The sequence below is a fragment of the Miscanthus floridulus genome, chromosome 2, assembly GCF_019320115.1.
Source record: "Miscanthus floridulus cultivar M001 chromosome 2, ASM1932011v1, whole genome shotgun sequence".
In the NCBI taxonomy this organism is placed as follows: domain Eukaryota; kingdom Viridiplantae; phylum Streptophyta; class Magnoliopsida; order Poales; family Poaceae; genus Miscanthus; species Miscanthus floridulus.
In genome coordinates, this window is record NC_089581.1 from 118,520,954 (window position 1) to 118,544,521 (window position 23,568).

Sequence of the window (23,568 nt, forward strand, 5' to 3'; positions counted from 1 at the left end):
TTCGGCACTCGACAAAGAGTATTTAAAAAAAAATTCAAAAATCTTTCCCGAGTGTTGCACTCGGGGAAGAAAATCAAAAAAAAAACAACGTCGGCCGCCGGCCAACGGCGTCAAGTCTTCCCCGAGTGCCAGCACGGCACTCGGCAAAGCCTTCCCCGAGTGCACGATTTTTGACACTCGGGGAAGGCGACTTTCCTGTGAGAGGATTAACCGGAGGCTCTTCCCCGAGTGTTGTACTCGGGGAAGGCTTCCCCGAGTGCAACTTGGCCTTCCCCGAGTGCAACCGGCACTCGGGGAATCCAGCAGTTCCTGTAGTGGTGTGAGAAGTGTCCTCTTGATATATAAACACGTTGGAATTCAACTTGCCTAATACTGAAGTCTGCAATAGATTATTACAAGACAATATTTGAATGTTTGAACTCACATGATCTGAGTTACATTATAGATATACCATCTGTTCTAGAATGGGAAATGACATATCTACTTTGTATCATATCCAAGATTTTCTATGCTGACACAAATGCAGTTTCAGTTTCATTGTTCCCAACATCAAACCTCTATTCCATGTCCTCTAGAAGGTCAAAGAAAGGATAGTAAAGGAGGTTTCATATAAAGGTCCTTCTATTGTAGCTATGCTGGTTAAGATGAAAGAGAAGTTTCAGAAGTAATGGAACCTATCTTTGCTGCAAATTTGTGTTCCAATTGTAATAGATCTTAGGTTCAAGTTCAATTTTGTAGTGTTTCTATTGGATGTTGGTTTTGTTGATAAAGGTCTCATATGTATTGAAAAAGTGAAAACAACAATGAAGGATTTGTTCTCTACATATTCACCAATGCTGCCTGATGTAAACAACAATTCTCAGTCAAGGCGAACTAATGAGATTGCTTATGACAAAGATGACTAGACAAAAAGGGAACAACACCTTACACAACAAAAAAGGAGGAAATTGAAAAATGATCTTGATGTGTATTATCAAAAAGCTTTGAAAAAATCTCAGCCAAGACAAAATGATATTTTCCCTCATAAAAGAGCTTCGATATTTTGTAATGGCGGATGATGCATTCTACCAAATACCCTACAATTTCACGCATGGCAATAGATGTACTTCCTGTAGCGGCTTCAACTATAGCATCAGAGGCTGCATTCTCTACTACTTGGATAATTGTTAGTGAGTACAGGAAAGAATGTAGAAGCCTTGTCATGTCTCCATGGGTTTAGAGCCAAAAGGTGTGTTTTCTGTCAACTATGCTTAACTGACCCTTCTGGTTCAGCCAGCAACACCAAAACTAACTAACTAGCACAAAGAAAAAAGTAGACATTTATGTTCATTGCTACTTGTTATCTCAGGATATATCAACTTCAAGACTACAGATGACATAGGTGATGGTGATGATCAGTTAGAATAAGACCTATTATGTATAGGGACTAGCTAGCTACTTTAGCCTAGATCTATTGGGATTTCATATTGCTTTTGTGACGAGAGCCTAGCATTGGGGAGTATGCTAAGTCCCCCAAAAGGAAGCGATAGTCCGAATGACCCCGGTCGACTCTCTGAATGTATAGGAAGGAAAAAACAGGATTAGAGCATCTCCAGCAGCACTACCCAATAGACCATCTATGTAACAGATAGGCACCTAAAAATTAGTTCGACGGTTTCTGCCCATTCGTGAATGCCTGCGTTGCTACCTCCCCTGCTGCCGCAACGTCTGCCACCACCACACGCCTCCCTCACCGTCATCAAACCCATCCCCGCAGCCGGATCTTGGTGCGCGGGCCTAGCCATGCCTCCACAGCCACCGCTGGCACTTCTCCACCCCATGAGACACCTCCCTCTGCGGGACCGCCAACCGCCGGTGGCCCCTTCTCCACCACTGGTGCCTCCATGTCCAGCAAGCCTAGATGCGACTGGCCCTCGCCGGCTCCTCCTCAACGCCCACTAGAGCTCCCTCCCTGTCGGCCCTTTCATTGTGGTCTCCCTTCATGCATGACACGCATAGCTTAGTTGATAGAGCGAGGAAGAATAATTGGAGAATGGAAAGTGGGTCCCACATGATAGTGCCTATTAAGATAAATTTGATAGTCATGTGAAAACAAGCCCTTTGAAAGTAGGTGGCTACTCAAACAAAAAAAATAGGAACCATGTTTTAGATAGTAGTATTGGAGATGTTTTTATGTTGTTGGAATTTGATCTCGAAAACGATTGGAAGAGCCTAAGAATTCCTACGTTTTCATTTTTGCAGCTATCCATATGACGAGTTCAGCTTTCAAATCTATATCTATATCTATCTATTATCTATTATTCTATTATCGAGGCAAAATTTCTGCCACTAAAATTTTTTCGTCCAACTTTCCACCGCTCGGTAACCTATGATTATTTTTTTGTTCGCCTGTTTTTCCCGTGTCTGTTCGGAGCTTTTTTTTCTTTTCTATTTCGGCTGGGATTACCTTTTCTGTTCATCGTTTCACCACGTACCCATTCAGGTTTGTTTTCCGCGTTTGTTCTGTTTCTTTCTGTTCGGCGTTTGTTTCCAGTTCCCATTCTGTTTTTTTATTTTTCTTTTCTCATTCATTGTTTCTTATGTTTTGGAGGAATATCTTGAGTCTCTTTCGTGTCCTTTTTGTTCAATTTTTCAATAATTTTTTACTGGATCATCTCCAATAATATAATATAATATTATCAGTCTTTGAATCCTTATTAACCCTTCTGTATCTTTAATAAACAAATATTCTCACCACTAGATTCTTGATATAGTTTTGATTAGAAATAAAACTTAATTTTATTACAACTTAGATCAATCAATGGTACTAATGAAGTTGTAAACTGAAATCTTGAGCAGTTCGTTGTCCGGTCTAATTTATATCTATATTCTACATCTACATACTTGATATTAGAGAGCAAAGGATTCTTCCAACTGCCTTTTTTTTTTACTTCTTACAATACCTTTGCGCTTCTCTTTGTCCCATCCATGATTTGAACTCATGCCCATATGCTGTCCAGCACCGATATGGAATTAATTTATGTCCCCCATGTGACTTGTACTCACGAGCCATGGTCATGTAAGTTAGAACAACATGCGTCCAATGATGATATAGTGTCCGACTACAAGATGTGTCCAACAATGCTATGGCGTCCGACACCAATATGCATTGGGATAGATGGCGCAATCCTTAAATAAATCACCGAGCCGCAAGTCGTTGACTGCACCATAAACCGTAGGTTCCGTTGCAAGGATCAAACTCCATTGCTATAAATATACTATTATGACTCTTTGAACCTTGATCTTTCTCTAATAAACAAGTATTAGGTATAGATATTTTCATGGGTCTTAAAGGAAATCTTGAAACTTATATTTAACTCTACTGACACATTGATAGTAAGGAAATTAAAGTTATGTTATATTAGCGAGTAAATATTCATGTACATCATAACAGAGAAAACATCTGTCAAAACTATATTTTAAGGGAAAATTGGGGTTGTACCACTAAAAGATGCAAACTTTAGAAAAATACCATTCAAAGATTAAGCTTTAGAAACATAGCATTTAAAGATGCCTCCATTATAATTTTGTTAACTCCCCGCTAACACATTAACCACCCAACTCGTAAGAACAGAACACACACACAGCAAAAGGGAGGAGGAAGTGACACACGCACGCAGCAGCATAAGGGTGTGCGAGGACCATTGGCAGGCCTCCTCGCCTGGGACACTGGCTTCTCGAACCTCTCGTACATGGTGCGCGCACCTCCTCTACCCTTTACCTCTCAGCGTCCCAGTAGCCGGAGAGGAAACCAGGCTGAAGACGCGCAGGCCAATGTGGCGGAGGAGGACGGTTACGGCTGCATGGGTGCTTATTGTCATCTCCTCTTCCCCGTGCTAGACGCCGCACCCCTCCTTATCCGCGCAGCTCTTGCTCCATGGCCGGCGGCTATGGAGCATCCATCGGCTACCCGTTGAAGTCGAAGGAGCAGCCCCCTGAGGAGATCTTAGCGGAGACGCAGAGCAGGAAAGCTCTATGCCGTGATGGACCTAGATGACGAGGACTAGACACAGGAGCAGCCCCCTTGGGGTTCATGGGAACGTATGTCATTCGCAGCACCATTATGGGGGCGGTGGTGGTCGTAGTGGAGCGCAGCATTCCAGTTAACGTCAATTTAACGAAAATGGTAGAAGGCAACATCAGAGCAATCTTTTGATGCTAAATTGCTCAAGCTGAATCTTTGGATGCTATTTTTCTAAACTCTGGTTCTTTCATGGTACAAATCTAATTTTCCCATTTTAATTTGATATGGATTTAATGGAGCATTGTCATATTATTACCAATATTAATTTACACAAAATAAATTATAAATTTATAATATAAAAATATATCAATACACGTATCTTTTGATAGTTTTTTTCTTCCGTTGCAACCCACGTGCATGTCTTGCAAGTTTAATACAATTCCTTATATGCGAACTGATCATAGATCAGTTGGTCGGGTCCCTTGTGGTGGAACCTGTTCACCTGGGTTAAGTCCTCGATTTGACACGGATGCTCGTATTTTCCTGAATTTATTTCAGGGTTTAACGGCGCTATGCTTTCAGTGGTAGGCGACGTCCCCATCGACGGCAGGCGCCTGTGGTGACTTCATGAATCTCGAGATCTGTCGGCAGTCCTTCGGAGATGCTCATAGAGGTAGGGTTTACGTACGTGTGTTCATACGGATGAGTGTGCGTGCATTGTGGGCGTCTACGTTGTATTGTGTAATTCTTAAAAAAATACAATTCCTTATTCAATGAATAATTACTAAACCAAACGGATATTTCTGAAGTTACAGGTCAAACGGCAAAATCCCAATTGCAACCTTCCCCCGCACAAATTTCAACGCTAGCTGAACGCCTGAAAGGCTGAAACACATGGGAAATCTGGATCGATAGAACAAGCACTTTCAGTTGCTTGCACCAGCCGCCGCAGCCGCTTCACGGGCCAGCACCATCTTGCCCAACTCGACCAGCCTGCTCACGTCGGGCATCAAAGGCTCGACGGTTTCCAGTGCGCCGAAGCGCTCCGACCACGCCACCAGGAGCGGAGTCCGTTGGGGATCCAAGGACCTGATGCCGAACGCCTCCTCGTTTGCGTGCACCCACCCAAGTAAGCCGCCGAGCACGACGTCCACGTACCCGACGCTGTCGCCGCCGAAGAAGGGCTTCCCTTTGCCGCAGTCCCTCAGCGCTCCCTCTAGCGTCTCAACCGCGACGGACCACTGTTTTTTCCCCTCAGCCTTGTCCTCCTCCGTCTTGCCCCTCGACGCCTGCATCCAAGCGGCCAGCATCTGCAAGACAACATCACGCATGGCATGCCCCATCTATCAACGAAACAGGCAATGTCGCAGTCAATTGATGCGATCGATTGGAAGACGGGGTTTTCTTTTCATACCTTGTCATCGATGTAGGCGGCCCAGAAGCGAGCAACGGCGCGTTCGTAGGGGTCAGAAGGGAGGAGGGACGGGCCAGTGCCGGCAAATGCCTCGTCGATGTATTGCAGGATGATCAGCGATTCGCAGACGGGCTTCCCGTTGTGGATGAGCACGGGTACCTTGTTGTGCACCGGGTTGGACTTGAGGAGCAGCTCGCTCTTGCCGCGGACGATGTCCTCCTCTACATACTCGTAGCTCAGGCCCTTGAAGCTGAGCGCGAGCTTCACCCGGAGGACGAACGGGCTCGCCCACATGCCCAGCAGCTTCATCTCATCTCCTCCAGCCATTTGCTGATACCTCAAGCTTCCCGACTAAGATGAGTTGTTGTTTGTGTTTTTGTATATGCAGAGATAATGGAGGTAGTCCCAAATGACTACAAATTTATAGCAACCTCGGCTGAGACGACGACTCCTTTGTTTGCTTAAGAGTACGTGTTTGACTGGTTGCATATCACGTTTATTTTTTCTGCAGGTTTAGTTTTTTTTTCCCCTCAGTTGCATAATCTGACATTTCAGCAATCTGCAGACCTTTTTACGTGTTTGACTGTATTTTGTTTGACTGTCCCACTTCATTTTTTCTGATTGTTGAAACAACCTAGAATCCGTTTATTACTTGGATAAGGACCCAAGTAAATCGTGAGCAAAAAATCCCGTGCCCGTTCCAGTCCGTCATCGTCGATGTATTTCTTCTTGACTTCTGGTCACTGTGTAGGCACTGCGGCACAATCAGTGATGTCAGCACGTCCTGACCAAAGGAGAGTAACAGTCCACCTTCCCTCAAACAAATAGTGTAATTTTAGGTTTTTCAAAACTTAACAAAATTTATAAAAAAACAGAGTCACCATTTATGTTTCCAAATAGATTTATCATGAAAAATGTATTCAGTATTATAAATATTAGTACTTTTTAGGCCCCGTTCGGCTTACCCTATATTCGGCTTCTTCGGCTTGTTTTTTCAGTCGGAACAGTATTTTTCTCTCACAACAATTCAGCCAGAACAGTGTTTTTCAGCCAGTTTCAGCCAAGATTCAGCAAGCTGAACGGGGCCTAATATAGATTTGTCGAACTTGATTAACTGACTTAAAAAAAAGAAGACTAGAATTTGACTTTTGTTCGGATGGATGGTGGCGTACGCACGTGCGAAATGGAAGCAGGGGCGGAGTTCAGCACTGCCACATGCCCACGAGTCACATGCGTGCGTTTGTTCTGTACTTGGGCACCTCGCTCCCAGGACGAACGGGCTCCCCCAAAAGCCCAGCAGCTTCAGCTCATCTCCTCCAGCCATTTGCTGATACCTCAAGCTTCCCGACTAAGATGAGTTGTTGTTTGTGTTTTTGTATATGCAGAGATAATGGAGGTAGTCCCAAATGACTACAAATTTAAAGCAACCTAGGCTGAGACGACGACTCCTGTGTTTGCTTAGAGTACGTGTTTGACTGGTTGCATATCACGTTTATTTTTTCTGCAGGTTTAGTTTTTTTTTTCCCTCGATCAGTTGCATAATCTGACATTTCAGCAATCTGCAGACCTTTTTACGTGGATATGAATCAAAGAAAAATGCGATGGTTATTCTTCCATGCGGTCAATAATTAATCCCACCCGTCGATAGAGAAGTTTAATTTCCAATCGGTTGCAAGAGACGTGTGACTCGACGCATTTATTTGTCAGTGTGTATGCAGTGTGGTGCAAGTCATTTGACTAAATCAATTCTGTCATATTTCCACGAAATATCTGAGAATGGTACAAACTACGGTGACTTCATCGACTCTGTAAAGTTGAAGGAATCGGCGTCACACGATGCCGTCCGTGAAAGGGCGTCATGTAGACTCCCCCGAGGGAGAAGCTTGCCAAATGCCAATACGGGCGTGTTTAGAACTTTTGCCAAACACTGTAGTCTAGCCAAGTAAGAAATTAGACTTTCTCCACTGCACAACAATCTTAAGGTTACTGCGGTAGTATATTTTTCTTTCAAAAAAAGTACATACGATTGTATTATTAATATAGGGCCCTGTTTGGATTGTAGCTAGATTATTATAATCTCAATTATTATATTAAAGAATATGAATTATAATAATCGGAGTGTTTGGGCTATGGATTATATGGTGATTGATTATAATTGGTTAAAGTGAGAAACTCCTATCTTTTCCTTTTATACTTTGGCAAGTTGGACAATCAGTTGGAGGGCAAGTTGGACTTCAGCACCCAAAATTCCCTATAATCTAGTCTCATTTGGATTATGTGATTATGGTAATCAAGAGTTTTGGTTATAATAATTCATCGTATAAGCAATCTTGTTTAGATTAAAATTTGATTATATAATCTGATTATTATAATTAGAGGGGTATCCAAACCGGGCAGAGGTATATCACAATGTTTCAATCAAAATGTACAAATTTATTGAAAGTTACAAACTGCACAAATTATTTTCATGGATTTTATTGATATATGAATCATGAATGGAATATTAATTTTCATGATTACTAAAATAGTATGTTTATTGTTCATGCATGGATACTTGATTGGCATGATGAGATAACATGTATTCTCAGTTAAAATTTACTTTTATGTGCTACTCCCTTTGCTCTAAATTATAAGATGTTTTGGCTTTTCTAATGTTTTAACTATGTATCTAGACATATAGTATATCTAAGTACATAGCAAAATTCATGTATCTAAAAAAGCTAAAACGTCTTATAACTATGAATGGAGGGAGTAATAGCCATAGAAGTGGGTTACTAAGAAACAAATATATATAGACATAATTTTCGTTATTTAAACTTTTCATAATAGAAAAAGTTGGTGATTTAGATTTACATTTAATAAGATATTTTTAGTTTATTTTTAATAGCGGCATAAGTGGGCAATTTAGATGCAAATTTAAAGTGTTATTTTTTTAGATAAGGGAACAAAGTTCTAGCCTCTAGTGTGACATCCTAGTGGAGATTAGATTTGGTCCACAGTACTTTCACTTGTACGATAATGTGAGATTGTGGGGTAGTTCCACCTTTGGTTAGTCGTTGAGCATGGACTAGACTACTATATAAGCTTTGTAGAGTCAATGTCATCCGTAACTCCGGGTTAATTTTTTTACAAGAGGTGAAGTTGAAAATGCAAGTGAGTTGATGAAAATGTGTGGTTCATTCAATGTGTAGAACAGACTAGTGCCGGCTTACACTCTAAAGCCTTACACTTAAAATCTCTTTGATTTTTGTAAGAACTTTTAGAAATTATTACTTTATTTAGCGCGTCTCGGTTTGGAAGAGCAATTTCAAAGAGGAGCTTGGACTGGTGTGCACCAAAGCCAAAGCCCAGCAGGGGCCATCTTTTGAAACAGTGGCGAGAGAGTCTAAGATGTATTTCGCTTTTCTTTTGGTCCTAGTAGCCCTTGTAACATGTATATATCTGTAAATTTTTGTATCCTTTATTAATGAAAATGAAAAAAAATCAGGTAAGGAGCTTCCCTGCTGATTTGTTCAAAAAAAAAACATATAGCTGTTCTTTCATTCTGAGAGGATGCAGCAACAAATACGTGAGTCCAAGCTAATTCCAAAATGGGCGCGGCAGCCACTTCAATTACCTTGGACCACGGCGGCAGCCGCAGCAGCAGCCTGGGCTTGCCTCTTCTTGGAGAGCTCGACCAGCTTCATATCACGTCCGGCATGACTGCCTGGGTTTCGTTCAATGCGCCGAAGCGCTCCAGTCACGCCGCCAGGAGCGGGGTCTTGTCGGCGTTGAAATGCTTCAAGCCAGACAACAGGTCCCTCGTCTGCACCCACGCGACGAAGCCTCCGAGCGCGATGTCCACGTACCCGCCGCTGTCGCCGCCGAAGAAGGGTCTCCCCTTAGAGCACTCTTTCAGTGCTCCCTCTCCAAGGTCTCTGCCGGGGCAAACAACTGCTTCGTCCCCTCTGCCTTCTCTTCGTCCGTCTTGCCCATTATCATCGTCATGAACGAGCTGAACAGCTGCCAAAAAAAATCACACACACGTTTACTCTTCTTTGGCAAAAAAAAAAAAGGAGTGTGCCAATCGCCAAACACACATTGGAAATACACGGAACAGCGGGATTATACAATGGTGGCATATGTACCTTGTCGTCAATGTAGGCGGCCCAAAAGCGAGCCACAGCACGGTCGTAGGGGTCGACGGGGAGGAGAGAAGGACCGGCGCCGCCGTATATATCTCATCGATGTACTGCACGATGACCTGTGACTCGCAGATGGGCTTGCCGTTGTGGATGAGCACGGGTACCTTCTTGTGGACCGGGTTGGACTTGAGAAGAAGCTCGCTCTTGTTTCCAAAGATCTCCTCCTCGACGTACTCATACTTGATCGAGGCCTTTGAAGCTCACAGCGCAAGTCTCGCACGTAGGACGAACGGGCTCGCCCACATACCCAGCAGCTTCAGCTCCTCTTCCCCAGCCATTTTCTGCTTGGCGTACAGAGGTTTGAGCTTGAGCTCCTTTTCGCGTGTGTTATCAGTTTCTCACTGCTGTTATCAAAGAGGTAACTGTTGTTATGAGAGAGAGAGAGAGAGAGAGAGAGAGAGAGAGAGAGGTAACTGTAGTTTATGGTTCCTGGTCATTGGCTAAGATATGGCTTTTTTTTGTATCATCAATACTGCTAGAATCGCTGCATAGACAATTGTGCAATGGCACATGCACATGTTGGAAGGATAAGATCACCAGATACTCCATAACCTTTTACATAAGGAGAACCATTTTAAACGGGTGTCTCTGTTGACCGGCTATTCAACTTTGACCGTATTTTGTTTTTCCAAATATCTGAACAATGGGCAAGATCACTTGTGGATACCTTCTCCATGTTATAGGGAAGGTGTGTACAAAATTTTGTGTCATTTGGACTTGAGTTTTGCATTGTTTTCTCTTTGGATTCGACATGATCAAAATTGTCTGCGCGGACCTCGCTGAGCCTCCGCACATGCTGACCTGAAAATTGACTTCATGAGTTTCTCAAGTGTTTGTCTGACTTGTTCTTGCTTTTGCTTGATCTTTGGTCTTTCCTAGCACTATATCTAATAAATCTTGTAGCCTTGTCATGACTGAGGACTTGATTTTATTAGAGGAGAGAAGTTTTTGGCAAAGTTTGAGATATAGCCCAAGTTCTTAGATAATTTTGATTGGCTCTCATTCCGCCCCCCCCCCCCCCCCCCCACCCCCCCCCCCCCCCCCCCCCCCCCCCCCCCTCCTCTTGTCACCGTTTCAGTCCATCATAGAGGATCAAAACAGTTTTATTGTTCTGCAAGGCAAATGCCATTGTGTAGGTTGTGTTCTCATGCATTGAGACTAGAGGATTGTAGATCTTGCTAATTGCATGCTAATTTTGATTTTTCATGAACTAGGAGACGTTATGTAGGAGCTTGCAAGCATCAAGCTGACCAAAATGCTAATGGATGCGAGTTTGGGATTTATTTTGGACTCATTGGAGATGACATGTTTTGTTGTGTTCAACCAATCTTTTGCAACCTAGTATCTAGCTTGGTTATTGTGAAAAATTTTGAGCTTTTTAGTTTTAGTTTGATGGCTTCCATCCTTCCATGGATAGCTATGTTCATCTAGGATGTGTAATTTAGTATCGAGTGTAATCGATGTTGATTGTGGGATTCTAAAGAGACTTGAACATACATGAATGAGTCAATGATGTGATAAAATTCATAATATGGGTACCAAATTAGTCTTAAATTTTGGGTCTAGTTAGTTTTCTTTTTTATCGATTTTAATGATCTTGTCGAACTGTTGGTTGGTAAAACATCCTTAGGGAGTTGAACTGTCAGTTGGTAAAACTCTGTTGGTCGATACCAATGCCACTTTCATCGACTTATGCGAGGAGCTGTCATTTATATTGACTGACGTTAAGTTGGTACAGCGGCTTTAACAACTCCAATGTACTAGTCATTGTTCTTGGGATGTGGTGTAGTGCATGGAGATGCTGTGAGGAATTGCCACAGATTCACCACACATGTCCACATTTAAGCATCCAACGTTCATAAATTCAGGAGGAGCAATTAAAAAAACTATTGCATAAATTCAGGTGGACCACAACACAGAACTCGATTGGAGTATTTGGAAATTCCAGGCTGAACCAAAATGTCGCTTCTTCATTTGGCTTCTGCTACAAAGAAAATTGCCGACGGCGGACAGAATAAACAAGCGGGGGGCCAGGCAAACCCAATTTGCAAATTATGCTAACCAGGCAGGAATCACACTCACATATGATTGCCAACTGTTCATTCGCGAAACTGAATTGGCAAGGAATGAAAGGCTGGTCTGGAAAACAGGAGCTGCAACTGAACCAAAATGTAACAAAGGTCAGTGACTGGGTGGACTAAGCTGAACCCAGGAAGAGGCAACGCACAAAACCAGCGAGCAACAATCATCATCTACACAGCTTGAAATCTGTGGAAAGAAAGACGCAGAAGAGTGTTTGAGAACAGAGCGCGAACTGCAGAACAGCTGCTTGCGGCAATCAGAGAAGACTTTCAGGCAGTTCAGCAGGCATGGGAGGAGTAAGCCGCAGATATGGATTTTTTTTCTCTTGTCCCTCTTTTTCCTCCCTTCCTTTTGTTCGGCTACTTATTTAGCCTGCTTCTTCTGCTATTCTTTTTTCCTGTTTACTGTTAAACTCTCTGTACATATTGATACTCCTATCTACTAAATGAAAAGGCAGAGCACCTCCCATTGATGCTAAAAAAAAAGGAGGACCACAACATCTCAGGCGTTAGATGATTATACATGGACATGTGTTCCTAACTTTCTCTCTCTCTCTCTCTCTCTCTCTTTTGGAAATGGCGGCCAAATAGCTCACACATATATAGATACATCACATGCAACTTCACAAAGAACTATACATACACGATTCACCAGACATAACACGACGAAGAATCAACTGGAGAGGACAAAAGTAACAAACCATTCACAGCAAAGGGCATCAAACTACATATGTTTATTTTGGACACCAGACTGAACCCAAAGTTGACTTCAACCTCTTCAATAATCTTGAGCAACGGCGGCGGCGGCGGCGGCGGCGGCGGCAGCGGCGGCTTGGGCTTGCCTCATCTTGGCGAGCTCGACCAGCTTCTCAACGTCCGGCATGACCGCCTTGGCACCATCCAGCTCGCAGAAGCGCTCCAGCCACGCCGCCAGGAGCGGGGTCTTCCCAGCGTCGAACAGCTTCAGTCCATATAGCTTCTCGATGGCGTGAATCCAGGCGACAAACCCTCCAAGCGCGACGTCGACGTACCCGACGGTGTCGCCTCCGAAGAAGGGTTTCCCCTTGGAACTCTCGCTCAGGGCTCCCTCCAGCGTTGCCGCCACGGCGAATGACTGCTTCGTGCCCTCGGCCTTCTCCTCATCCGTCTTGCCCCTGAACACCATCATCCACGAGCTGAAGAGCTGCACACGCACAAAAATCACACACGCATCAGGATTTATAACAAATTAATTAGTCAGGGATAATATGAGACTATGATTTGACGTGCTGTGGTGTGGTATGTACCTTCTCGTCAATGTAGGCGGTCCAGAAACGAGCAACAGCGCGTTCGTGGGGCTCAGAAGGGAGGAGGGAGGGTCCGGCGTCAGCAAACGCCTCCTCGAGGTACTGAATGATGATCATGGACTCACATACAGGTTTACCGTTGTGGATGAGTACGGGCACCTTCTTGTGCACAGGGTTGGACTTGAGGAGGAGCTCGCTCTTGTTGTTGTGGAGATCCTTCTCCTCGAGGTAGTCGTAGCTCAAGCCTTTGAAGCTTAGTGCAAGTTTCACTCGCAGCACAAACGGGCTCGCGAACGAGCCTAGAAGCTTCAGCTCATTGCTTTGTCCGGCCATTTCAAGCAGAACTTGTTCTACGCTCGTGTGAACGATTCGACCTTGGTTTTGTTCTTGTGTTTCCTTGTTCTTGGCGGATGGCAAACGAGGAGAGGTGGTATATATAGAGTTTACAGAGGTATGTCGTAATCGTATCAAATGGATGTTACAAAAGTTGATCGGGATGTTGCATATGTTACAAGTGTTTCGTATGAATGTTACAAGCTGTGGGGGTATTAACCCCTATACCCTTACGGCTAAGCTTGGGCTGGCCCGGATCGATGGGTTCAGTCCACCCGAAAGATGACGTGCGGCCCAGTTAACCTGATCGGAGTCCCGCACAAGGAATCAAGACGGATTTGGCAACCAAGCAGGATCCTGGTCGGTTAGAATAGGAATCCTTATCCGGCCAGATATGGCAGTTGTAACTGACTAGGATTAGTTTCCAGATCTGTAACCCTGCCCCCCGGACTATATAAGGCGGGCAGGGGACCCCTCTAAAAGATATCTCTCATTGAACATACAGCAATACAAATCAGACGCAGGACGTAGGTATTACGCCTTCTTGGCGGCCGAACCTGGATAAAACCTCGTGTCTGTCTTGCGTCACCGTCTTGTTTGGGGCTTGCGCATCTGTCTGCCGATAATCTACTACCTTGGGCATACCCCTAGGTAGACTGCCGACCTATATTTCGTCGACAGTGGCGCGCCAGGTAGGGGGTGTGCGTACTGCTCGTCAAGCAAACAAGATGGTCATCGTCTCCGGCTCCATGGCTACGCCCAACGGCCTCACGTTCACCGTCGGCCAGATCACCTGGACCACCGGCCCCGACGTCTCCATCACCATGACCGCGGAGGAGGCGTGGATTCAACTCGCGCCGACGACTACTTCACCTGCATCGGCTACGGCTCCGACCACGGTGAACACGATTCCGACCACGGTGAACACGGCTCCGACCACGACGAACGTGGCTCCGACCACGATGGATCTGGCTCCGACCACGGTACATCTGGCTCCGACCACGCTTACAGCCACGCCGACAACCCGTCGTCTGCTTCCCCGCTACAGAGGAAAACAGATCGACGATACTGACTTGCTCGACTCCATCGATCGGGTCGGCATCAAACTCGCTGAAACCCTAGCTCTGGTAAGTACGATTCAAAGCCAACCTGATGAGCAGGTAACATCTCCCCACAGCAGATCTATCCGACCAGCTCGGACCAGTCGTCCTGCACGACTCGGAACAGATCTTGTGGTCAGTGTCTACTCCTGAGGGGCGCTCCGCTCGTCGCCAGCCAGCCTTTGCGACGGATCTCCGACTCTGCGAGTACGAAGCCCCGACGGAGAACCACCAGGTCCAGCCCTACGGCCTGCAAAACGCTGCCTCCTGCTACGCGTACAACCTGCGACACCGCTCGGATCTGTGTCCTGTACACCGATCTCGGCCGAAGCCATGCAACATCGTCAACATGGTCCGGATCGAAGATTATCGGGAAGGATCCGTCCACACAGTCCGAGAAGGTGACTCCAGCTCCTCATCCGGCATCGCATCCAACGCATCTGTCCACACCGAGCTTCAGCGTCACGAAGATGAAGGCGCCCAATACGATCTGGATCTACCAGACCACGCCCCGGGTTTCCCCCAATTTCCGTCTTTCCCGCCAAGACGAGGGGATTTGATCCATGTTGTCAGCAACGACGAGCCGCCAGCAGTTGGCGAAACAGAACAAGAAAAGACTGCACGCGAAGCACGCAATATTGACCGGTTTAATCGCCGGCAAATCGAAGCTGAAGCAGACCAGGAGGCACGACGCATAAGAGTCCAACCGCGCGACCTCAACAATGCTTTCGACAGGGTGGGGGATAAACAAGTCTTCAGGACCCCAAGCGCCAACGTAGCCGTCGCCATGGCGACGATGCAGCGGCTGCCCAACACTCCCGAGACTCAAGTAATCCGTGATGACATACAAGCTTATCTGACGGCTGCTATGGCTCAGACCGCAGAGATGAACCAAGCCCGGGCTCCATCCGTTTCTGTCGAATCAAGCCACAGCCGCCAATACTCAAGTCGCTCACAGCCACTCAACCTACGTGGCTCGCGCAATAATGACCCATCGGACAACCGTCAAGGCGGGAACGGTGGTCGCGATGGTGGTCGGGACGACAACCGCCGCCGGGAGGATAACCGCCACGACGTTCGAGGCGATAACCGCCGAGATAACCGCGACAATCGCCGTGATAACCGCGGTCGCAGCGCTAATCCAGGTGGCAATCGAGATCACCGCGATGGCAATAACGATCTCCGCCATTACCTCGGTGGACGTGATTTGCGTGCTCGCATCAACCAGAGAGCCGACGATCGCGCATCCCATGAAAGCTATCGCCGTATGGAGTACGACACCGTCCACGGTCCGCCGGGTCTGAAGCAGTTCACTCCACACCTGCGCCAAGTCATATGGCCCAAGAATTTCAAGCTCGAAAAGCTTCAGAAGTACGACGGCAAAGAAAACCCCGAATTATGGGTCATGCTCTATGAAACCGCGTGCCGGTCAGCCATGGCTGACGAGCACGTTATGTCTAACTACTTCCCAGTCGCCGTTGGTCATGCAGGTCACCAATGGCTAGTTAGCTTGCCGGCAAACTCTTTTGACTCTTGGCAGGAACTCAAGCAGGCCTTCATCGACAATTTCATCGCTACTTGTGAACAACCCGGCAACAAGTACGATCTGCAACGGATCCGAGATCGGAAAGACGAACCACTGCGCGAGTACGTTCGGCGTTTCTCGGAGATGCGCATCAAGGTCCCATCAATATCCGACAACGAAGCAATCGAGGCTTTCGTCACCGGCCTCCGCTTCCACGACGCCCTGAGAGACAAGCTCCTCCGGAAAAGACCTGAGTCAGTCACAGCGCTCTTGGCCACCGCTAAGAAATACGCGGACGCCGACGACGCTAAAAAGATAATCGTCGAAGAAGAAGCAAGGGTCCCACGCTCCGACCACCCCCCACACCGCGATGATTACCGCGGCAACCGTGGTCGGAACGACAATTTTGACCGCCGCAACCAGCGCAACGACTCCCGCGACCACCGTGATCAACGTAATCAGCGGCGCAACCGCCGTGACGATTACAGAAGCAAGCGTGCTCGGGAAGATGATGGCGAGGTCAATACTGTGAAAAAGGGCGGGGGACGTCGTAACTACGAGGACGATTACGCCAAGGCATTGAAGGGCCCCTGCCAGCTCCATCCCAAGTCGAACCATACCATGGAGAATTGTCGCGTCCTCAAGACTATCTACACGCGCCAACAGGCTCCGGATATGTCCGACAAGCCTACTGACGTGAGGGAACAGCGCAACGAGGACAACGACGACGACGATGCAGATCCTCGTCATAAATACGTCAAGCCGACGGATCGCGTGCACACCATCATCGGCGGCAAGGTGTCCATTGAGACCAAACGAGAACGCAAGCTGCTCGCCCGCGCCTGCTTGAACGTGGCAAAGAACGACAACCTTCTTACCGATCCGCGGCTTCCTCCGTGGTCTCACCGTGAAATCTACTTCAGCAGGAAGGACCAATGGGCCGCCATACCCGAGCCAGGGCGTTTTCCCCTGGTCCTCGATCCTTGCATCAACAAGGTTCAATTCGACAGAGTACTGATCGACGGCGGCAGCTCCATTGATATACTGTTCAAGAACAGCCTGCCTGCTCTGAAAATAGCCCAGGCGGACCTGAAGCCGTACGAGGCACAGTTCTGGGGCGTTCTCCCTGGACAGAGCTCTACACCTCTCGGGCAGATCACGCTACCGGTGCAGTTTGGGACTCCGGACCACTTCCGCACCGACTACGTCAATTTCGTGGTCGCTGATTTCGACGGCACCTACCATGCTATTCTTGGTCGACCATCGCTCACCAAGTTCATGGCCATACCTCATTACAGGTATCTGGTGCTCAAGATGCCTACTGAGAAAGGAGTTTTAACCCTCAGGGGCAACGTATACGCAGCTTACACCTGCGAGGACGACAGCTTCAAAATAGCAGAGGCCCACGACCTCTCTATTCGCATGGCCGAGACCATTCTCGACGCTAAGAAGACCACGGCCGACCACTTGGAGATCCCAGAGCTCGAGGCTCCACGCAAGAACATCAGGTGCAAGGAGCACAAGACGATCCAGCTGGTCGAGGGTGATCCCAGCAAAACGGCCCTCATCGGGGCCGACCTGGATCCCAAATAGGAAGACGCGCTCGTCAGGTTCTTGAGGGGCAACGTGGATGTGTTTGCATGGAAACCTTCCGACATGCCCGGTGTACCTCGGGACTTGATTGAGCACTCCTTGAATGTCAACAGCAAAGCCAAACCAATCAAGCAGAAGCTACGACGTTTCGCTCGCGACAAAAAGGAGGCGATTAGGGTAGAAGTTACACGGCTTTTGGCAGCCGGGTTTATCAAAGAAGTGTATCATCCGGAATGGTTAGCCAACCCGGTTCTTGTACGCAAAAAAAATAATGAATGGAGAATGTGCGTTGATTACACTGATCTCAACAAACACTGCCCTAAGGACCCCTTTGGCTTACCTCGCATAGACGAGGTCGTAGATTCAACCGCCGGTTGCGAGCTGCTTTCCTTTCTCGATTGCTACTCTGGTTATCACCAGATCGCTCTCAAAAAGGACGACCAGATCAAGACATCTTTCATCACGCCTTTCGGCGCCTACTGCTACACGACCATGTCGTTCGGGCTCAAAAACGCCGGTGCTACCTACCAACGCGCTATACAGGCCTGCCTCAACGACGAGATAAGAGACGGCCTCGTCGAAGCTTACGTCGACGATGTAGTTGTCAAAACCAAGGAAGCACATACCCTTGTTGACAATCTGGAACGCGCCTTCGCAGCCCTTAATACGTTCCAATGGAAATTAAACCCAAAGAAGTGCATCTTTGGTGTCCCTTCTGGCATATTGCTCGGCAACGTCGTCAGTTACGACGGCATACGCCCTAACCCGGAGAAAGTCAAAGCTGTCTTAGACATGAAGCCCCCAAAAAAGGTGAAGGATGTCCAGAAGCTCACCGGCTGCATGGCTGCTCTAAGCCGTTTCATATCAAGATTAGGAGAAAAAGGACTACCGTTCTTCAAACTGCTCAAAGCGTCCGAGAAGTTCGAGTGGTCGGAGGAAGCAGACGCTGCCTTCATGCAGCTGAAACAATACCTCACGTCACCTCCGGTACTTACTGCTCCCAGAGAAGACGAAACTCTCCTACTTTACATTGCGGCAACCGATCGGGTGGTTTCCACTACACTGGTGGTCGAGCGTGACGAGCCGGGCCACGCCTACAAGGTACAGCGGCCAATTTATTTCATTAGTGAGGTACTCAACGAATCCAAGACCAGGTACCCACAGATTCAGAAACTGCTCTACGCCATACTGATAACATCCCGAAAGTTGAGACATTACTTCGACGGATATCGTGTGGTGGTCATGACCGAGTATCCTTTGGGGGACATTATTCGCAATAAGGACGCGAACGGGCGCATCGTCAAATGGGCAATGGAGCTATGCCCCCTTTCCTTGGAATTTGCAAGCCGTACTACAATCAAGTCTCAGGCACTCGTCGATTTCATCGTCGAGTGGACAGACTTAAGCACTCCCGCCTCTCCGGGATCCGACGAATGTTGGACGATGTACTTCGACGGTTCTCTCAACATTGACGGTGCGGGAGCAGGAGTTCTTTTCGTATCACCATCCAAGGAAAAGCTCCGGTACGTCCTCAGGATTTATTTCCCAGCATCTAATAATGCCGCCGAGTATGAAGCATGCCTGCATGGTCTACGCATTGCGGTTGAGCTTGGAGTTAAACGTCTCTATGTCTACGGAGATTCGGCTCTGGTCATCAACCAACTCAACAAGGACTGGGACACGACCAGTGAAAAGATGGACGCATATTGCAAATCGATAAGAAAGCTGGAAGGCAGGTTCTATGGCATCGAGTACATACACGTGGTCCGGGACAAGAACCAGGCAGCAGATGCGTTGTCAAAGTTAGGATCATCCCGAGCCAAAATCCCACATGGCGTATTCGTCCAAGACCTGCTCACGCCCTCTATTGAAGACGAAGATTCAACGACCGACAAAGTCTCAGACCAGCAATTAGTGGCTACGGTTCCAGCGCCGAAGCACAACCGAGCCGCTTCCGACCACTCATGAGCCAGACTGGAGAACACCTTTCATCAAGTACTTAACAGACGGTAGCGGTTATATCGATCGAACAGAAAATGAACGCCTGATGCGTCGTAGTAAGCAGTATCTGCTCGTCGATGGCAAGTTATGGCGCAAAAACGCTAAGGAGGAAATCTTGATGAAGTGTATAACCCAGGAAGAAGGCAAGCATCTCCTAGACCAAATCCACTCTGGCTCCTGCGGTAACCACGCGGCATCAAGAACACTGGTCGGTAAGGCTTTCCGAGCAGGGTTCTATTGGCCGTCAGCAGTGGCCGACGCAGAGAAGCTAGTCCGCCGCTGTGAAGGTTGTCAGTTTTTCTCCAAGAGAATCCATGTACCGGCACACGAGATCCAGACGATTCCAGCCTCTTGGCCCTTCGCATGCTGGGGACTGGACATGATCGGGCCTTTCAAACCAGCCCCTGGGAAATTTACATGCGTCTTCGTGCTAATTGATAAGTTTTCTAAGTGGATAGAATACATGCCTCTGGTACAGGCATCCTCAGAGAAAGCCGTCACATTCCTCGACCAGGTCATCCACCGTTTCGGCGTGCCCAACAGCATCATTACTGATCTGGGTACTCAGTTCACCGGGAACAGCTTTTTGGGACTTCTGCGATGAAAGGAGCATAGTTGTAAAATACGTCTCGGTGGCGCATCCTAGAGCTAATGGACAAGTCGAGCGGGCAAATGGCATGATCTTGGACGCATTGAAAAAAGAGGATGTACAGAGAAAACGATAAAGCTCCTGGAAGATGGCTCAAGGAGTTACCAGCCGTTGTCTGGGGCCTCCGAACTCAGCCCAGTCGTAACACTGGCGTCTCACCATACTTTATGGTTTACGGCGCTGAAGCAGTCCTCCCACCAGATATAGCTTTCCGATCAGCACGGGTAGAGAACTTCGACGAAGGCAAGGTCGACGAAGTACGGGAGCTAGAAGTCAACAGCGCAGAAGAAAAAAGGCTTGATTCTTGCGTACGCACGGCCAAGTACCTTGCTGTTTTGCGCAGGTACTACAACAAGAACGTTAAAGAGCGTTTCTTCGTGGTCGGGGACTTAGTCTTGAAGTGGAAGACGAACCAGGCTGGTGTCCACAAACTCGCAACCCCATGGGAGGGACCCTTCATGATCAAGGAAGTCACACGTCCAACGTCTTACAGGTTAGCTCATCTAGACGGCACGGACGTACCGAACTCATGGCACATCGACAAGCTTAGACGCTTCTATGCTTAACTACTGAGATATGTACTATACTTGTGTTTTTTATTTACTTTACTAAAGCAACTATGATTTCTCCGACCACTCTAATGTGTCACTCCAAATTTTATGGTTATTCTAACTTAAGCCAGTACAAGCCGACCACCACTCCTTCTACGGTTTTCGGAGCAGGCCCTGTCTCCGGTTCCTCCCAACGTGTGCGCGGGATCCGCTCTCTACGTTGCGGGTGATCGGCAGGTCCCCCCCTGGTTTGGCTTGTCTGCGTTCACGTGTGCACAGGTCATAGTACCTCATACTCCGACCACATGCCAGACTAGGGCCGCACAAACTTTTCAGGATGACGTGTCGAGCAAAACGGTACAACTAAACAGAACGTTAACACGTTCCCACTTAGTTACACCAACACAAAATTTCAAGCTTAAAGTACGTTTTGTATAAAACAAACAAGCTTATAATGATATACAGTTACGTTATTACAAGCTTGCCTGAAAAGGCCCAAGTTTACAATAACACAACTATGTCCTCCTTCTACAGCTCTAAGCCTATTACATTGGCTGGTCGGGGCGCATGGCATTTACTGCTCGCCGCCTCTGATACCCTACTCGAGTCTCGGGGACTCTGGAGCTAGTCAAGCTGAAGGGGATGGCCCCACCGGTGCCTGGCTGGTCGAGACCGCAGGCTCCGTTGGTTGGCTTGTAGCTGATGGCATTTCCAGCTGGCTTGTCGATGGCATACCCTGCACAGGTGCTGTCCCACCTCCGCACAGGTTAATATCGCCAATTATCTTTGACGACAAGTCCAGATGGGTCGTCCGAAGCTCTTCGGCCTGGTCTGGGTCTATCTCCTTCGGGTACCCAGCCTCCAAGCGTTGGAGATCGATCAGGGGGTAGTGAGCACGAACCATGCTTAGCACATGGGCACCCGTGTACTCACCCGCCTCCTTCACGAAGTCTTGGAACCATCCCCATGCTTGCTTGCATCTCTCGACCAGTCCGAGCTGAGGCGTCCTTAGCTCTTCCTCTGTGAGAGCCGGGTCGATAAGGATCGAGGACGGGAACAATGCCAGTTGCCATTTCTTGGCACCGCTTGCTCCACGTGTCCCGCTCCTCGGTGGCCTTAAGGCATTGTGCTTTCCAGTCGTCGCGCTCCTTGATCACGGCCTCAAGGTGCCTCTTGGCATTGACTTTCAAAACTGAAAACAGTACAAGACATCAAACATGATGACACGACAAGGCAATGTGGGCAATTGAACGAGAAAGGTGGTCTGGAGTGCTTACTTTTCAGGTCGTCCTTCATTTTGTTGGTGTGGTCTTGGAGTTCCAACTGGCGGCGTGCCAGTTTCTCGTTGTCCTCCTTCAGGCGACCACATTCTGCAAGCGCGCGGCCGTTCTCCCCCTGGAGGCGGGTCACTTCAGCTTCTAAACCTGCATCACAGCTATTGCTGTCAAGAACAAAATAACGCAAGTCCTGCACTTGCTATGATACGGTGAATACTTACCTATTTTCTCCTGCTCTGTGTTTTTGAGCTGGCCGACCAGGTTCTGGTTCTGTGCTTCTTGGTTTGTCCTCTCCTGGTCGGTGGCTTCAAGTTGGCGCCGTAGGCGTTCCACTTCAGCCGTCAGCTCCTTATTGGTCTTCATGACTACTTCTATCTGGTCGAAGCACCTTTTTCGGTACCTTGCAGTTTTCATCACGTCCTGCATACAGACAAGCTACGTCAGATAGTTCGACTACAAAACAGGTTTAAAGACTAAAGCCAAATATACCTGGACTTCAGTCACCAGGCGTTTGGCCGCTCGTTCAACTCTTAAGGTTTCCTCGGCCTCTGGGATCTCCTCGTGCATTACCCATTCGTCGTTCCGATAGCGCGACACATATACATGTTGTCGTCTATCTTGGGGACGGCCCAGGACTTCTTCCACTTCATCCTCTTCAGCCTCCAGTTCGGGAGGCGGCGGTGGTCCGGAGTTTGCAGACTCCACGACCACCAAGGCTTTCCCACGAGCCGTCGCGTCGGCACCCTTGTTCTGGGCAACTTCTGGCTGCTGCTCCTCGGCTAGATCCAGCTCCTGTGACGCTGTGGTATCCGCCTCATCAGGGTTTGTGCTCGGAGCACTTGTATTCTGCTCGGGGACTGGCGTCTGGTCGTCCGCCTGCTGAGCCCCAGGCAGAGTCCCTGCCATGGGCTCCTCCACGGCCGGTTGCTGAGCAGTTTGTTCCGCCGTTTTTGGAGAGGACGTTCTGCACCCAGCTAGCTGGTCGGGGCTTTCGGTGGACGCGGATCTAATACATTCAGAGACAAATTCAGAAGACAATAGCATCCACTGCAAAATGCAAAGCTTACATCAAAAATATATATACTTACAGTTTTGACTTGCAGAAGGATGTAGCGAAGGAACGCCTCCTCGACCGCCCCTGCTCTGCTTGCTCGGCAGTTTCCACCGAGACTTGTTCAACCTCCAGTACGGGCGTCGGAGGATGATGCGGCATGTTCTCTTCGTCTGTGCTCTGTGTTGCTGTGGTCGGTGCTGTGACCACTGCCGGCACAGAGGAGCCACCCTGTTCCGACGGCCCCACTTGCCTTCTCCTCTTTCGGGGGACGAGCCGGAAGATGTCCGCATCCTCCGCTTCGTCGTCCGACTGGGAGATGATGGCTTGGCGACGTTTGCTGGCAGCCGGACGTTTGCCGGCGGCTCTGGTCGAGGCGTCCTCTACGGTCTCGAGTACCGCCCAGTGAACGCCGTCGGTCCTAACGCTGGTCTGGGCGGTTGGCCCAGTAGCTTGCGGCCACTCTACACCGGGGGGAGGCGACACAAACGCTCCTGCCCGGTCACGGCCATTATACTGA

The 23,568-nt window shown here is 48.0% G+C and overlaps 2 protein-coding genes and 1 pseudogene across 2 annotated transcripts; all 3 read right to left on the minus strand.

Moving 5' to 3' along the window:
* Nucleotides 1-4,791: 4,791 nt before the first annotated feature.
* LOC136539467 (probable glutathione S-transferase GSTU6) lies at nucleotides 4,792-5,790 on the minus strand. The gene is made up of 2 exons (XM_066531428.1): nucleotides 5,418-5,790; nucleotides 4,792-5,313 (listed from the first exon to the last, which is right to left on the minus strand). Exons 1-2 carry the CDS (start codon nucleotides 5,742-5,744, stop codon nucleotides 4,930-4,932), a joined length of 711 nt encoding a protein of 236 aa, XP_066387525.1. The 5' UTR covers nucleotides 5,745-5,790; the 3' UTR covers nucleotides 4,792-4,929.
* A 3,366-nt stretch (nucleotides 5,791-9,156) lies between these two features.
* On the minus strand, nucleotides 9,157-9,879 carry LOC136536936 (probable glutathione S-transferase GSTU6; annotated as a pseudogene).
* A 2,433-nt stretch (nucleotides 9,880-12,312) lies between these two features.
* LOC136539468 (probable glutathione S-transferase GSTU6) lies at nucleotides 12,313-13,346 on the minus strand. Its single transcript, XM_066531429.1, has 2 exons — nucleotides 12,969-13,346; nucleotides 12,313-12,865 (listed from the first exon to the last, which is right to left on the minus strand). Exons 1-2 carry the CDS (start codon nucleotides 13,299-13,301, stop codon nucleotides 12,461-12,463), a joined length of 738 nt encoding a protein of 245 aa, XP_066387526.1. The 5' UTR covers nucleotides 13,302-13,346; the 3' UTR covers nucleotides 12,313-12,460.
* Between the last annotated feature and the right edge of the window lie 10,222 nt (nucleotides 13,347-23,568).